Source organism: Bos mutus, chromosome 3 (genome assembly GCF_027580195.1).
Source record: "Bos mutus isolate GX-2022 chromosome 3, NWIPB_WYAK_1.1, whole genome shotgun sequence".
NCBI lineage: Eukaryota > Metazoa > Chordata > Mammalia > Artiodactyla > Bovidae > Bos > Bos mutus.
In genome coordinates, this window is record NC_091619.1 from 46,954,697 (window position 1) to 46,971,149 (window position 16,453).

Consider the following 16,453-nt stretch of genomic DNA (forward strand, 5'->3'; position numbering starts at 1 on the left):
AGCTTAACTTAGTTTATCAAAGTATTAATTCATCATTTCTTACTTGGTGCTAACATTATTTTTAATAATTATGTCTCTTATTGTATCAGTCTCTCTGATTGCAATTATTAGTTGTCCTGTGTCACTCTACCAAATGGCAGTGAGTTCCTTATAAATATTTTACTTACCCTTGTGCTCCCAGCCCGGTTCTGTCACCTAGTAGGTGCTCTTGGGAGTTTATCTGAGCTTACAATGAAGAGTCCAGCTCTGATAGCCAGTGTTGTAAATGACTGCTTCATCTATGATTTGAATATATTTTCCTTTTTAAGCAGAGGCAAACAGTCTTTAAATTCATACCATTTTAAAGCTAAAAGGAAGTGTTTCAGCTGCAAGTGCCCTAAAACCAAACTCAAAACTGGCTCAAACAATAAAGAGAATGTGTTGACTTACGACATGGGAAAAATTCAGTCTTGTTTCTGGCAAGACTTGGTCCAGCTGCCCAGGGAGATCACCAAGGATAGCAGCATGTCTCTGCTCCATCTTCCACAGAGTCATCGCCATTGGGCCCCCCAGTGCTGCCTCCAGCAGCCCCCAGCTCTCCCCACAGGGGAGCAAAGAGCATTAGCACCTCCTGGCTTCATGTCTTTGCCCTAACTGTCTAAGGAAGAAGAAGGTCTCTTATAGCATGTAGGAGAGGGAGAGATAAAGCCTCTTTTCCCCAAAAATCCAAGCTAACATCTGCTGCCTAATGATCTCCAACTGGATCATGTTCCCATCTTTCAGCTAATCATCACAGCCAGAGGTGAGTGTTGTTCCCTGGTGCTGAAGCTGTTCCAGGTCTACTCTTGGAGCTACAGGTTGGGAGCTAAGGAGACGGGCTAAAATCCTACCAAAAGCATCTGACTGCGAATGTGAGCAAGAGTGAGTTACCCAAAGGAAAAATCAGATTATTGCTGGAAAAGGACAACTAATGTTCATTATGAAGGACTTTAGAAATCTTTTGGGCCAGACTCCCATAATTGTTTCAAGAACAAACTTCTTTTTATTTCCCTGAAGCCTGAGACCTCCACATAAGAAAAGAACTTCTCAAGGTAAAGTGAGGAATGCCTGCAAGTTGTGAGGCAGGGCTATAACAGCGACCTTGTCTTCTTTGATGAGTCAAGCTTGAGAACGAGTTGTGGGATCCTGATGGCTGGTTAAGGATTCCCTGATCTCAGCCAGGCCTCCTTGCTTTCCAGTGAGAGATCTGAGGTCCAGAGAGGCTAAGTCACCCGGGTTTCAGAGCTGATTATCTGAGCGGAACCTGGCTTGGAACCCACAGCTCATTCATCCTAAGTCACTTCACGGTGCATCGTCATCATCTACCGTGAAGTGAGCAGCTACCAAGTTCTGGAAGGACATGCCTATAAAACCTTTTGTGTTTTTTAGTAAATTATGGTCATCTTGATTTCAGAATCGTTGGGTGAGTCATCCAACATACTTTTACTGTATATTATACTTTTCATTATTAAAAAGAGCAGTTATGAAAGAAAGCTGAAACCATTTTTGGTTGAATAGAATTTTACCATTTTCATTTTGTCTTGTTTCCAAGATTCTGCACTAGCATGGCATTCACTAAATAATAAATGTATTGTACATTTCAGTGTGTGGTAGCAGCGAAGAATGACTTCATAGACCACTTGACCTGCTCTGTTGTGGTTTATGATGCCATCTGGATTCCTTGGTGGAATTATTTCCATCTAAATCACTATAAACTCCTATTTAGCTTGTCACAAATCTAAAGCCAGATATGTCTGTGGTTTTTAGTAGTGATGTAATTCTGAAAGACACTTTGAAAGTTACAAGTTGTCGTATACCCTTAGCGTTTCACTTAGTGTTCCATATAATTCCAGACAAACTAGAAGCTTGAAAAAAAATCTATTACTCTTTTTTTTTTTTTTTTTTAACTCTTAAACATTCCGCCTTTGCTGTGGATTTGGTTATACATCAATCGAGTATGTGTGGGGAACACTGGGAGGCTCTGTGGGCTACACAGTAATGTAAGCCTGGTCCCTGCTACTTCTTAATGAGAAAGCTTACATAGGTAGATGAAAAGGATGTCTCTATATGGTGAAGAGAGAATTAAGGAGAGTGTCTCTTTGTCTTTGATATCACTGCCAATTGTGTGAAAAAAACTGGATCACATTGCAGGATAGACACATACTGCAGGGTGGCCATGTTGACCTACACAGAAAGAAAGGACTCAACTACAACATAGTTTCTCGGAGAAGGCAATGGCACCCCACTCCAATACTCTTGCCTGGAAAATCCCATGGACGGAGAAGCCTGGTGGGCTGCAATCCATGGGGTCGCTAAGAGTCGGGCACGACTGAATGACTTCACTTTCACTTTTCACTTTCATGCATTGGAGAAGGAAATGGCAACCCACTCCAGTGTTCTTGCCTGGAGAATCCCAGGGACGGGGGAGCCTGGTGGGCTGCCATCTCTCGGGTCTAATATTCAACAGAAAAGTCTGAAGATTTCTAAGGCCCTGCGTTTTTGTTCTGAATTTTCCCTGGAAAGGCTTGGGGGCAGAGGAGGGAGTCATTGGTAACAGCGGTAGGTGGGGGAGGGGAGCCAAACCTACAGTGCAGAGCGGAGCACAAAGTGCAGAGAGGAGAGAGGAGGCCAGGAGAGCAGCTGCCATAGAGATGCAGCACACTCTGGGGGTGGCAGGCTGGCGACACATGGGGCAGGCGGGTTGCCGAACAGAGAAAGAAGAGAAAATGGGTCAGGATGGGTAGCTGGCTGTCTTAGAAACGACAGGAGGCCGGGAAGCACAGCTCCAGGGGCAGCTGATTCAACTAGCTGTGTCAGGGAGTCCGGCTTCTCAGCAGGAAGGCTTAGGGACTCAAGGCCAGGGTTCCAGTCCTGGCTCTACCACTTGCTGGCTCTGTCCCCCTGGGAAATTTGACTCCTCATCTGTGAAATGAGGAGATGGGATTAATTGGTGCTTTATGTTCCTGAGATGGTATGAGATAAAGAATCATTATCCTCCCCAGCAGAGACCACAGGTTGGGACTTCTAGAAATGGTAATGACACTCATTTATCTACTCAGTGGTGAAGAGCACGTGTGACTCATGAAACACCATGCTGCGTGCCGGCCTCACGAAATCCTGTCCTTCACTGGAGCTCTCGCTCTGGAGAGAGAGGCAGGGAGCAGTCAAGCCACCACAAACAAGTTAATTTGCATTACCAAGAACAGCTGTGAAGATAGTAAAAGAAGACAGTGTGGTCAGGGAGGGGCTGATGGAGGAGAAGTGAATCCTCTGAGGAGAGAACATTCAAGAGAGACCTGATTTGCAGGAAGGAGCTTACTAGGAGAAAGTCCCGGGGCAAGGCAGACCGCTCAGAAGAAGCAGAAAAGGCCCTCAGGAAGGAATGAGTCCGGCACATTCAAACAGCAGAAAGGAGACCAGTGTGGTTAGGGTGAGCAGGGGGCGGTTGGGGAGGTAAGCCAGCCCCAGACTACATGGGACCTTGGAGGCAGTGGTAAGAAAGTTGGATCTCATCCAAAGAGTAGCAGTAAGCCTTTGGAGGGTTTTAAGCAGGAGAATGAAAGGAAAGATCTGCTGTACATTATGAAAAGATCGCTCTGGAGATTCTGTGAAGGATGAAATGAAGGCAAGCAAGAGGAGAAGCGGAGATGAATTAAGAGGGAATTGTAATAGTGAGAGGTGGTGATGGCTTGGACCATGAAAGTGGCAAGAATGTAGGGAAGAAGTGGGTAGATAGGAATGTGTGTAGAGGTTTGGGAAGAAGGAAGCAGGGGGACAGTCCCCCCCACCAGCCCTCGTCTCTGCTAGTGCCAACATAGATCTTCATGTCTATTCAGGAAATCTGTTTATGATAGAGTCTTCTCTTCATTTGTCAATTTTTGGTTTGGTAGTGCAGGAGTATCCTGTTTTGGTAGCAAATATAATAGTTGAGTTTCAAGTTGTTATAGAAAAGCCTAGTAAATAGAGGAACACCAAAACAAGTATATATTTCTTGCCCTAGTAGAATGGATTGAGGGTCGCCGGTTTAGCAGTCCACAGTGTTTCTCAAAGGAAGAACTGTGCCTGGGTCTCTGTAAGAATCCAGGAAAAAGCTGACCCTGCTTGGGTCATGTGGCCACTCCCAAATCAAATGTTAGATTTGGAGATGTGGCTCAGTGGGTAAAATGATGGGTGAAGCATGCTTTGTGTCCTGCATCCCATTAATAAGACATAAAAAAAGGGTCGGGACAGTTTCTTCAAGGCAAAGGTACAGACTAACAAAAACAGTATGTCTATAAAGATGCCTTCACTTGAATTGCTCCAGATGCCACAACTCCTCAGAATGCCTGGTCATAGCCAAGCCTAAATTGTAGCTCTCTGAAATTGTTCCATTCCTTTGTCTTCAAAGGAACTTTTGTGAAGACCAAAATATAAGCATTCTGTCAATCAGTTTTCCTCATTTACTTCTTTATATGTTTGATTATCTTCTGAAACTCTATAAAGTAATAAAAACTCTCTTAAGATTTTGTCCTGGCCTGGTTCTCAGTATTTCTTCTAGGCGACATGGGACATCAGACACCCCAGCACCAACTTCTGTGTATCAGGCATGGATAACTTGAGGGCTCCGTCCATATCAGGATGGCCTTAGGCTTCCATCCACTTGACTGTCTGCCTGCACATAGGTTAATACAGACCCAGTGGGCATAGAATTTTTCAAACACTTTTAGATACACAGTGGGAGGCTCTCTAACCTCACTCCCTTTCCCTTTGTGCTCATACCTCAGGCATCAGATCATTCCTCTCTCATGGACCTGTTTTCTGGGGAGAGGATCCACAGGGGCTAAGAAGTTCCTTGAGGCCCTTGTGAATGGTCGGTTTCACAGAGAGAAGTCTAGGCTGTGTACCCAGGTCTCGTTAATTTGTCGTTGGTTCCTTCTCATCTCCCTTAGGGTTTCATGCCTCTTGACACTGGCTGTTTGTGAACTCTCAACCCAGAGCTGTGCTTGGGCATTTTCCCTCTAGCCCCAGGAATTCCCATTTATTGAGTAGATTGTACAAATAAGGCCCATGGAAGCACTCTGAAATTACCTGCTTTGTGTCATTTCTTCATTCCTAGTCTAAATACATCTCAGCTAAGTGACAGGAAGCTTGAATTATTTTCTATTAATATCCAATAATGTACGAATCATTTATTCAGTAAATATGCATTGCTCAAATACTCAAAAGCACTGAGATTGCAGTGATTCAGGTTCCTGGCCTCTTCAGGTAAGTTATATTCTAGTGGACCAAACAGACAGACATGTGGAGGAAACATATAATATGCCAGGAGAGTAAGTAGGGTAACTTTAAAACAAAAAGCAAGCCTGGTGTTTGGAGGAGAAAGGAGTGTGTGTACAGGCAAGAGGAGCAGGGTTATGTAGAAAGATTAGTCGGAAAAGGTGCCTCTGAGAACTGATCTGGTGGAGTTGGGTGGGAAGAGACTTGAATTTGGAGAGAAATCTCTATTTTGGTAGGATTGCCAGTTACCTGACAATTTAGATGGCATTTGGAGGTACCGGCCTCTCTGGTGTGAAGCCATAAGCCAGAAAGTGGCACCATATGTAACCACCACCACTCACCCTGGCCCCATCCCCTGCTAGTAACCGTCATGGTTCTGACCCCTTGCCTAGCTCAGTCCTTACTACCCACCTTTCTCCACACTGGTCACCACCTCTCTGTTGCCCTGTTTATCGCACTGGTAGAACTTCCAGGCTGGCTTTCTTCACAGCTACCACTTAAGCTCTCGTCCTTGATGGTAATGTAGATGCTTGCATCACATTGCCTTGGACTATTCTGAATAAATTTTCTTTCCTATCTCTAGGATGAACCTACCTACTCATTGCCCACCCTATGGGTAACAATAGACTCTATCATTGAAACTGAGACACTTATGAGAGCAGAAGGAAGTATTATTAATAATTATGCTGGGACTACACATATAAACTGGGACCACCTGTGCAAACTGGATGATTGGTCACTGTGTGCATGTGGTGATGGGCCCAGGTATCTCCAGCCCACGAGTGGAACCAGGACCCCCCTCCCCAGCCTGGCATCTCATCCGAAGAATGAGGTTGGGCTCCTTATATGGCTCATCCAGAAGTCAAATATAGGTCACCCCTCTTCAGGCACTACCTTGTTTTTTCACCCTCAGGCCTGTCTTTCTAGTTCCCGTCAAGGAGGCTCCAGAACACGCTTCCACTAGTTTCCCTTCTGCTGGGAATGGACTGGAGATTTCCAGAACCTGTTTTCTCAGCTTCTTCAAGCTGCCACCCGGGATGAGATGTAGGCTCTTCTCCCTTGTCCAGGTCTCAGAGAGCTGTCTCCAGACCCTTGCATAGGCCCTTGAAGGCCTGTGTTTTTGCCTCTCTGGTGTCTGGAAGGAGTCAGAGGAGTGGACTTTCAAGCCAGAGTCAAACCAATCTCCCTTCCAACCCCTCAGGACGCTAAAAATACCCCCCAAAATATTGTTCATTGTTCTTTACATAGCTATAAGCAAAGAAGATGCAGTTGTGCATGTGTGTATATATATATTAATAATAGAGTGAAATAATGCTATTTGCAGCAACATGGACGGACCTAGAGACTGTCATACTAAGTGAAGTAAGAAAGAAAAACACAAATACCATGAATATCACATATTTGGAATCTAAAATATGACAAACAGAGCTTATCTATGAAACATTCACAGATATAGAAAACAAACTTGTGGCTGCCGAGGTGGGAATGGCAGAGGGATGAAGTGAGAGTTTGGGACTAGCAAATGCAAACTGTTGCATATAGAATGGATAAATGGTAAGATCCTACTATATAGCACAGGGAACTACACACTCAATATCCTGTGATAAACCATAATGGAAAAGAATATGAAAAAGAATATATATATATGTATAACACAGTCTCTTTGCTATACAGCAGAAATTAATACAACATTGTAAATCATCTAAACTTCAATAAAATAAAAAAAATTAAGTTATATTGTTCACAGCTTTAAAAGATTCAAGGGGCATAGTAAATACCCATGCTTTTTGAATAAAATATTGTAGATACTAAAGTCAGGCCTCAAATTTTGGAAGTAACACAAAAAAAAACCTTTATAATAAGACTCAACTGAGTTATTTTTACTGTAATAATAATGACATCTTACTGGGTTCAGATGTATTGTCTAGTACAGGTCCACGGTCCCTATTCTGAAATCTTAGAAAGCTTGGGAAAACAAGGAAGAAAAAAAGTTCCAAGTTTGTCACAAGTTTATCTAATAGCAAAACCTGGGTTGAATTGGCGTGAAGCGTATTGTCTCATCTCACTTAGTGTGAATATTCCTATTTTGCTGCAGAAATATTAATATTTGAAGAAGCTTGGAGAAGTTTCAGTTACTTCTCCAAACTTTAAAGGTGGGTATTGTGTAATATGTGGTATATGTACTATAATACCTGTTCACAACACTTCTGACCCAAAGGTTTCTAATGGGGGATTTTGTCTCTGCAGTGCTGAAATCTAGGCCCATGTGCCCACAGTGCAGAGAGCCGAATTCCGGCAGCCAGAGTCTGCAGCAAAGGGTTTACTGCCAGGCACCAAGTAAGGGAGTGGGAGACAAGCCTCAGATCCATTCCCACTTTTTCTTCAAGTTAGGGATTTCTTTTTTTTTTTTAAGGGTAAGAACAAAGACTGGTATTAATTGGCTTGTGACATTTCTTAATCATAGTTTTGGGACTCAGGATGTTCTGTTTTGTGAGTCTCAGACCAGGGGGTCCATGGCTCGGGGGTCTGTTAGCTCATCTTGTCCTGGAGAAACAAGCTGGGTTTGTATGTTAACGATGAAAACACATACTAGTGATTTTAGTACATTAGCAATGAGTATTGGCAATATATATTTTAGTCATCGGACACTGGTAGGATTAGTGCTCAGTTAGCATAGGATTGAGGTCAGAGGGGACAATAAAGGGAATAAAGATTTGCATAGAGAGATAGTCATAAACTCAGTAAGGGAACTCAGTTTTAGGGGAATTCAGTTTCAGCTAACAGGACTATTTTACCCATTACATGTTTTCAATGAATAATCTCCACGAATTAGGCAAACACAACCTCCAACAAGATTCCTTACAAGTTTGCCCCCTTTTGGATTCTGCTCCTTGTATGGTCTATAGTTTGGGAACTCTTTGTATTATTTTCTCATTGAACATTTACTACCTTAATCCTTTGTAAGAAAACAAACACACTGAAATAGTAAATGATTAATAAGTAAATAATAATAGTGAATAACATATTGAGCCCAGAGCTTTTGTTCTTCTCTGGTGTAGCATGGAAGGAAAAGGGAATATCCTTTATCATCATATGTAAAAGAGAGTGGTCACATGTGTCCCCCATTTTCACTTTATGCTGAATTCTAGGAACTACATAGATGCCCTCCTGGAGGATAGCATAAACCTTCACACATGAGTTCATGCTTTATGAGTCTCAGACCAGGTGGTCCGTGGCTCAGGGACCAATTTCTTCATGCAAATACTAATATTTGTATGTCTTCATGCAAATACTAATGTGTGTACCAGTGTGTATACCAACACACATAACTGTGTGATTTGTTAATACATACTGGATCATATTAAACATACTGTCCTGCAACGTGCATATTCACTTTGACAACTTATCTGGGCACATCTTCCATCTCTGTTCATATAAATCTATATCATTTGTTCTTATATATTTCATTGCATGGACTTTTCCTATCCCTTTGGAGGATATTAGACGGTTTCCAATTTCCACAAATACAGTGATAAAGTGGATAGCATATGGATAAATCTGTAGGATGTATTTCTGGAAACAGAAAGGCTGGATCAAAAATAGACAAACTTAAAATTCTTATAGATATTCCCAAACGACCTTCCCCAAAAGTTACATCAATGTGTTTGCCAAGGGAATGTAAATGTCTGTTTCCCTATATCCTCAGTAACATTAAATATCCACAATCTCTGCCAACTCGATAGGTGAAAAATAACTCATTGCTTCCTTTTATGTTTAATTGTTAACCATCTTTTCAAATGTTTGACTATGTTTCCTGTTTAGAATTATCTGTTCCATCTCCTTTGCCCATCTTGATACTAGGTTTCTTGTCTTATATTATTGATTTGTAATGACTCTGCATATCAGTATGTTAAGGTCTTTACATAAAACATATTTTATAGAAAATTCCCCTTAACTATTGTCAGTAGGCTTCCTTGGTGGCTTAACCATAAAGAATCCACCTGCAATGAACAAAACCCAGGTTCGATCCCTGGGTTGGAAAGATCCCCTGAAGAAGGGACTGGCTACCCACTCCAGTATTCTTGCCTGAAGAATTCCATGGACAGAGCAGCCTGACAGGCTGCAGTCCATGAGGTAGCAAAGAGCTGGACATGACTTAGCAACTAACAGTTATTGTCAATATTGACTTTAACAAGGCTGTCATATTTAGGAACTTTTTGTGATAACCCAGTGATGTGTGTTGTATAAAACACGAAAAAGGCTTAGCTTAAAAGTAATTCCAAAGAAAGTTAAAAGTAATCAAGCCAGCACTTCCTGTTTGTACAAATGTTAACTGTTACTATGTTTAACTCCCGTATCGGTGGCCCAGTTGATTTGGGTTTTCCCTATTTCCTTGCAGTTTCCTGAATACTATGTTCACCGCATTCCCAGAAGCCGGGAGGTCCAGCAATCCTGGCTGTCTTCAGTGCTCACCACCTTGTACTCCATGTGGCTGTCTTTCCCCCTGACTTACCGAGTGAAGCCAGATTTGGTACGTATCTGGTGCCAAATACCAGATTTGGTATTTGGAGGGGAGCAAGGGTCACTCTCCTATGGATGCTTTGTTGGTAATAGGACAAGCTGTTTTCGTAAACAGCTACCATTTATCATTGCGCTAGATACTGTACCAGGCCTTTTATTAATGTGTGCTAAGATTTATCATTTCAATGCACTTTGCTGAAAGAGGTGAGGAATTTGTCTTCCCTCTCTGGCTATAACTTGAACCCTGAATTTGCCTTCTTCCTCCCTCTCTGTCTCATGGCAGTAAGAACTAACAGAGCACTTCTTTAACCAATTTGTGCTCCTGTCCACCTGTGGTTCCTGAGCCAACATCATGTGCTTACTTGTCAGCTGGAAAAGAGCCAGTTTTTTATTCCTTTTCAATACTTTTCTTGTTTTGTCAAAACTCTGTTACCGATACTCTGTAATGGCCTATTTAGAAAAGAATCCAAAAAAGTGTGGATATATGTATCTTATTTACTTTGCTGAACACTTGCAGCAAACCCAGCATTGTAAATCAATTATACCCCAGTAAAAATTTTAAAAATTGGCAATCTAGTAGGCAAATAAAACTTTGTTACCAGAAATGATATACAATGGGCAGAATGTCATACACTCCCAAGTTTTTATAGGAAAGTAATACAGAATATAGAAATGTGAAAACTTTATTAGTACACCGTATTAAACCTTACCTTCCTTATCTATAATGGTCTTAAATTCTCTGTGGATGAAGTTCTGTTACTAAATTCTAAATGCACTTCAGTGTAAGGCAGATCAGCAGATATGTTATCACAATAGTGTAGACAGCTCTTAAATAATATTCTCATTCCTGTTTAAGGCAGAATCCATTAATCTGTGTAGCCTTAAAGAAACTCTTGATTAACTTACTTTATACATGATTTCTGGCACAGTGGATATTATTTTCATGAATAGTTGGACAAAAATGCACTTAGCTCTGATGATTTTGAAAGATCTCTATCACTTTGGTCTTTGCCTTTCACCAACTGAACTGCCATTCAAGTGCCTCCTTTAGATTAGAATTTTAAAACTGGAATTTTCCATATGAATAATTTAGATTGTTTTTAAAAGCTATAATTTATAAGCAGTGAAATGCAAAGATCTTAAGTATATAATTAGACTATATCTCTTATCAAGATATAGAACATTTCTATCACCCCACTGGCCCCTCCCCAAGCAACCAATTTCTGGTGATTCCTATCACCATAGATTAATTTTGCTTATATTTATTTTAAAATTTTTGACAAAGTAAATTTATCTCACAGTCTCCAACCACATTTTTAGTGTGTAAAATTCAGATGTTTTCTGAAAGATCATTAGTGCTCTTAAGGGGCTTCCCTGGTGACTCAGTGATAAAGAACACACCTGCCAACACAGAAGACGCAAGTTTGATCCTTGGGTCGGGAAAATCCCCTGGAGGAGGAAATGGGAACCCACTCTGGTATTTTTGCCTGGAGAATTCCATGGACAGAGGAGCCTGGTGGGCTATAGTACATGGGGCCACAAAAGAGTTGGACATGACTGAGCAACTGAGCACACATGTGTGTACTGCTCTTAAAGATTTAATTATTCCTGAAACTTAAGAGATAAAATGGAAGGAAGAAAAATGGTCTTCACATTTTAAGCTGGAAGTTTTGAGTTTACATTACTAAGTCACTGGGGGTATGGCCACTGTCACAGGCAGCAGCCAGGTTCGGGTGTGATGACTTGAGGACGCTAAGGTGTGAAAGTGAGAAGGAGGCAATGATGTGATGGCTGATGTCTGCTGTGGACATGGAGGGCTCTGCTGTCTGCCTGGCCGAAGTGTTTGATACCCTTGTGGTGGGAAGAGTAGCCGATGGGGCATGAAGACACTGGGTCCAGGCTCATTTTGGCTTTTATTTGATTTTAGATCCCTTCTGGGCCTCATTCTCTACCTTAAAACAAAAGGACTGAACTAGATGTCCTCTCAGTTTCCTTCAAACTTAGTCTAAAATTTTATGAGTGCCATAAATTTGCCTATAAAGAGTGGAAGGAAAAAAAACTATTATGTTTCTAAAGGAATAAGAGGGGGGAAAGGAGGGAATGTGAGGTACTTATTTCCATTTTAAACTGAGTTTTCAAAATTATTTCAAACCTGAGCATTGTCCAGTCTGCTGTTCTGATATGGTTGGCGTCACAAAATGAACTCCCATTTAGTGCAAGTCCCTTTTACACACACACCAAGTTAACGGGTAAAAGGCCTTTTTTCCTATTTCAAAAGCAGAACTACAACATGCAGCTCTCTCCTGTATTTGTCCTTAACTTTTTCTTTTTTAAATAAATTATAAATGGCACTAATTCTTTTGAGTATTTTTGCCCTTTTAAACTGAAATATAGTAAATTTATAGTGTTGTGTTCGTTTCAGGTATACAGAAGAGTGATTCAGTTGTGTGTGTGTGTATGTATATATATTCTTTTTCAGATTCTTTTCCATTATAGGTTATTGCAAGATATTGATTATAGTTCCCTGTGCTGTACAGTAGACCTTGTTCTTTATGTCTTTTATGTATAGTAGTTTGTATCTGTTAACCTCAAACTAATTTGTCCCTCCACCTTCGTCCCCTTTGGTAACCAAAAGATTGTTTTCTATGTCTGTTAGTCTGTTTCTGTTTTGTAAATAAGTTCATTTGTATCGGTTTTGTTTGTTTTTGGATTCCACGAATAAGTGATAACATATGGTATTGTCTTTCTCTGACTTATTTCACTTAGTATGATAATCTCTAGTTCCATTCATGATGCTGCAAATGGCATTGTTTCATTCTCTTTTATGCTGAGCAATATTTCGTTGTATATGTATGCTACATTCTTATCCCTTCATCTGTTGGGCATGCTTACATTGCTTCCATGTCTTGGGTATTATACATAGTGCTGCTGTGAACATGTATCTTTTCAAATTAACATTTTTATCTTTTCTGGATCTGTGCTCAGGAGTGGGATTGCTAGGTCATATGGCAACTCTGTTTTTAATTTTTTAAGGAATGTCCATACTGTTTTCCTCAGTGACTGCATCAATTTACATTCCCACCAACCGTGCAAGAAGGTTCCCTTTTCTCCATGCCCTCAGCACTTACTATTTGTAGACTTTTTGGTGATGGCCATTCTGACTCGTGTGAGTTTTGATTTTCATTTCCCTAACAGTTAATGATGATGAGCATCTTTTCATGTACTGTTGACCATCTATATGTCTTCCTTGGAAAATTGTCTCCAGATCGTCTGCCCATTTGGTTTTTCGTTATTAAGTTGTATGAGCTGTTCGTATATTTTTGAAATTAAGCCCTTGACGTTTGCTTCATTTTCAAATATTTTCTCCATGTCTGTAGATTGTCTTTTTGTTCTGTCGAGGGTTTCCTTTGCTGCGTGAAAGCTTCTAAGTTTGATTAGGTCCTATTTGTTTATTTTTGCTTATAGAAAGAATATTGTCTTGGAAATATAGAGTGACAATTTATGTCAGAGAATGTTTTGCCTATGATGTTTTGTAGTTTTATGGTATCATGTCTGACATTTAGGTCTTTTAAGCCATTTTTAGTTTCTTTTTGTGTATAGTATAAGGATGTATTCTAACTTCATTGATTTACACATGACTGTCCAGCTTTCCCAGTACCACTTGCTGAAGAAACTGCCTTTTCTCCATTGTATATTCTTGCCTCCTTTGTCAAAAATTAATTGACCACAGTGCCTGGGTTTATTTCTGGGCACTCTGTTCTGTTCCATTGATCCATATGTCTGGTTTTGTGCATTCTTATGACTTTGATCAAAGTTTCTTTTTTACTTCTGTTAAAAAAGAAAACCCCACTTTTAGAAACAATAGTAATATCAGACCTTAAATTACCTGAGTTGTCTAAACAGCAAGGTGATTTTCTGCTTCACCTCAGTTGTGTGCACCTGAGCCAGTAAGTTGACTCTCCATTCAACTGTCTCTGTTCCTCACTTTGTCATCTGTAAAACAGAAATAAAGTCACTTTCCTTGTTTCAGAGCGAATGGTGAATAATAGAACATTTCAGTGTTTTTTAAATGGAAATTCCATCTGGTATATAATAGCTAACATTTATTGACCACAGTTACATGTACCAGGCTTGGTCCTTAGTACTTTCGTTCATGCTGTGTGAGGTGGGTAGTACTGTTACGCACATTTAATAGAGGAGGACTCTCAGGCTCTGTGAGACAGGAAGTTACTTGTCCAGAGTATGCAAAACCAGGAAATAACAGAGCTAGGTCTAGAATCCAGGTCTTTCTGATTCCACAGCCCAAAGCCTTAACTACTGGACTGTATGCCCCATTCTGGCTCACCATGGAAGGTGTATTCATTCATGTAGGCCAATTAGAAGTCAATTAATAAATTAATTTTAAAATAAATTACATTAAATATCAGTCCTCTAATTGAGTATGTAAATTTAAATATACCCCAACAGCTCAAGTTAAGTACTTGCTTTCATAATAGATTTAACAAAGACTGATCTAATTGAATAATAGTAATAATAGTGTATATTTCAAAATTAAGTATCATGTATATTTGTCAAAATATAATATTTTTAGAATACAAAATGGATAATTCAAATAAGTATTAATAAAGAAGTATTACAGAATTTTACAAATGAGACTGATGTGGAAAATTGAATTCATATTTATCAGTTTTCTATTATAGAAAATCATATGTAAAACCATTGTAAGAATATGTAATATTATATCTTAATTTAACTTTTTGAATGAGATAGTAATCCAAAAACTCAGGTTGTTTTGAGGGAAAAGTGTAGAATTGTGCTTATTGAGCATGTATTAAAAGGCATACTTGTTTGGGGGACTTCCCTGGAAGTCCAGTGGTTAAGACTCCAAGCCTCCAATGTAGGGAGCTTAGGTGTGATCCCTGGTCAACAAACTAAGCTCCCACATGCCACGCAGTGGAAAAAAAGTCATGCTTGCTTCTTCTAAGCCAATTATTAGATGAAAAGTATCTTAGAGGATAGGTTATAAACTCTCATTTGGAGGCCTGAATCTAGTCTTTACTAATTGGAATGGATGGTTTCTTCTTTTACAAGGTCATGAAATAACTTTTTAGGTGGTTCTGATATTTCACGTATCATATTTTTCTAAGAAATATGGCTTTGCCAGGCATCCTGTGAATAAGAGTTGTAAGTTCCAAAGGGTATTGTTGAGTCTAAAAAGACAATTGGACAGAAAATAGATCGCTGGTTGCCAGCATCTGAGGTGGGGGAGGGACTGACTACAAAAAAAACTTGAAGGAACATTTTTGGGTGAAAAGCTGTTCTAAATCTTGATTGTGGTGGTGATGGTGGTGGTTGTTAATTGCATGCGTTTGTCATAACTAAGACTTGTGTGCTAAAAGGGATAAATTTCACTCTGTAAATTATATCTTAATAAATATCAGTTTTAAAATCTGAATCGTGGCTGAAAGCCTCAAATCTTTGCCTCCCAGTAGCTTCATATATAGCATGTAATTTATCTTTGAGTAAAAGTGATTTGGTGAATCGTTGCTTACTCCTCTCTACACCTCACCACGCTAGTGTTTTTAAGACCCTCTCTTAAGTGGCACAAATACCAGAGTCGAGTTACAGCATTTATCTAAAATTTCTAACCCAAAATTCAACTCCTTCGCCGAATTACGAATCTGGGTCAGGGAACATCACTAGCAGCCAAAAATGACATAGTTCATCAAATGAGCTGAGTTTTCTAGTCATTCCGATCACATTATTTTATGTTTGTCTCTGTAACCTTGGAAACAGCAAGTAGAGTTGGTGAAGTTTGCGATGCTGTATTATATGTTTGATTCTAGGTGAGTCTGTCATCATCAAAGAGTTAGTTATTGAAAGTATATGTTAAATGCCTACTGCTTTTCCCCTTGTACTGCTTATCCACTTGTACATCCAATATGCATCTGAAACTTTCTTGGTTCAAAATCGTAGGTATTTCCTATTTTTTCCCAGGTGGCACAGTGGTAAAGATTCCACCTGCCAACTCAGGAGACACAAGAGATGTGGGTTTGATCCCTGGGTTGGGAAGGTCCCCTGGAGAAGGAAAGGACAGCGCACTCCAGTATTCTTCCCTGAGCTCTTGCATGCGCGCGCGCACACACACACACACACACACACACACGTACGTGCATGCTAAGTCACTTCAGTCATATCTGACTCTTTGCGACGCTATGAACTGTAGCCTGCCAGGCTTCTCTGTCCCTGGGGCTTCTCAGAGTACTGGAGTGGGTTACCATGCCCTTCTCCAGAGGAACTTCCTGACCCAGGGATCAAACACACACTCTTCCCCATCTTGGTAAACTTACTTAAGTCAAGTTTTCAGGAGACATCTTTGATTTATCACTGCCACACCCTACTCCTGTTCAACAGCAAGCCCTGCCAGCCATGTCCTCACAATTTATCATGATTTCTGTCTGTTTCCGTCCATGTTCACTGTCCGCCTGCCATCCAGCACCACCCCATCCCCATTGCATGGTCTCTTGCCTGCCTGTGGACATTCATAACCCCCTGCAATTTTACCACTCAGCAGCCAATGTGATTTATAATGTAAATCAGAGTCTGTTACTCCTCACAGAATGCTGTTACATCCAGCAGTCTTCTATGTTCTTAGAAT

The 16,453-nt window shown here is 40.4% G+C and overlaps 1 protein-coding gene across 1 annotated transcript in view; it reads left to right on the forward strand.

Annotated features, from left to right (window-relative positions):
• The window catches only part of ALG14 (ALG14 UDP-N-acetylglucosaminyltransferase subunit), a 99,245-nt gene that overhangs the window by 27,977 nt on the left and 54,815 nt on the right, over positions 1-16,453 (forward strand). Inside the window, exon 3 of the mRNA XM_005908717.3 lies at positions 9,674-9,805. Within this exon, the coding sequence (XP_005908779.1) occupies positions 9,674-9,805 (132 nt within the window). The remainder of the gene's footprint in view (positions 1-9,673; positions 9,806-16,453) is intronic.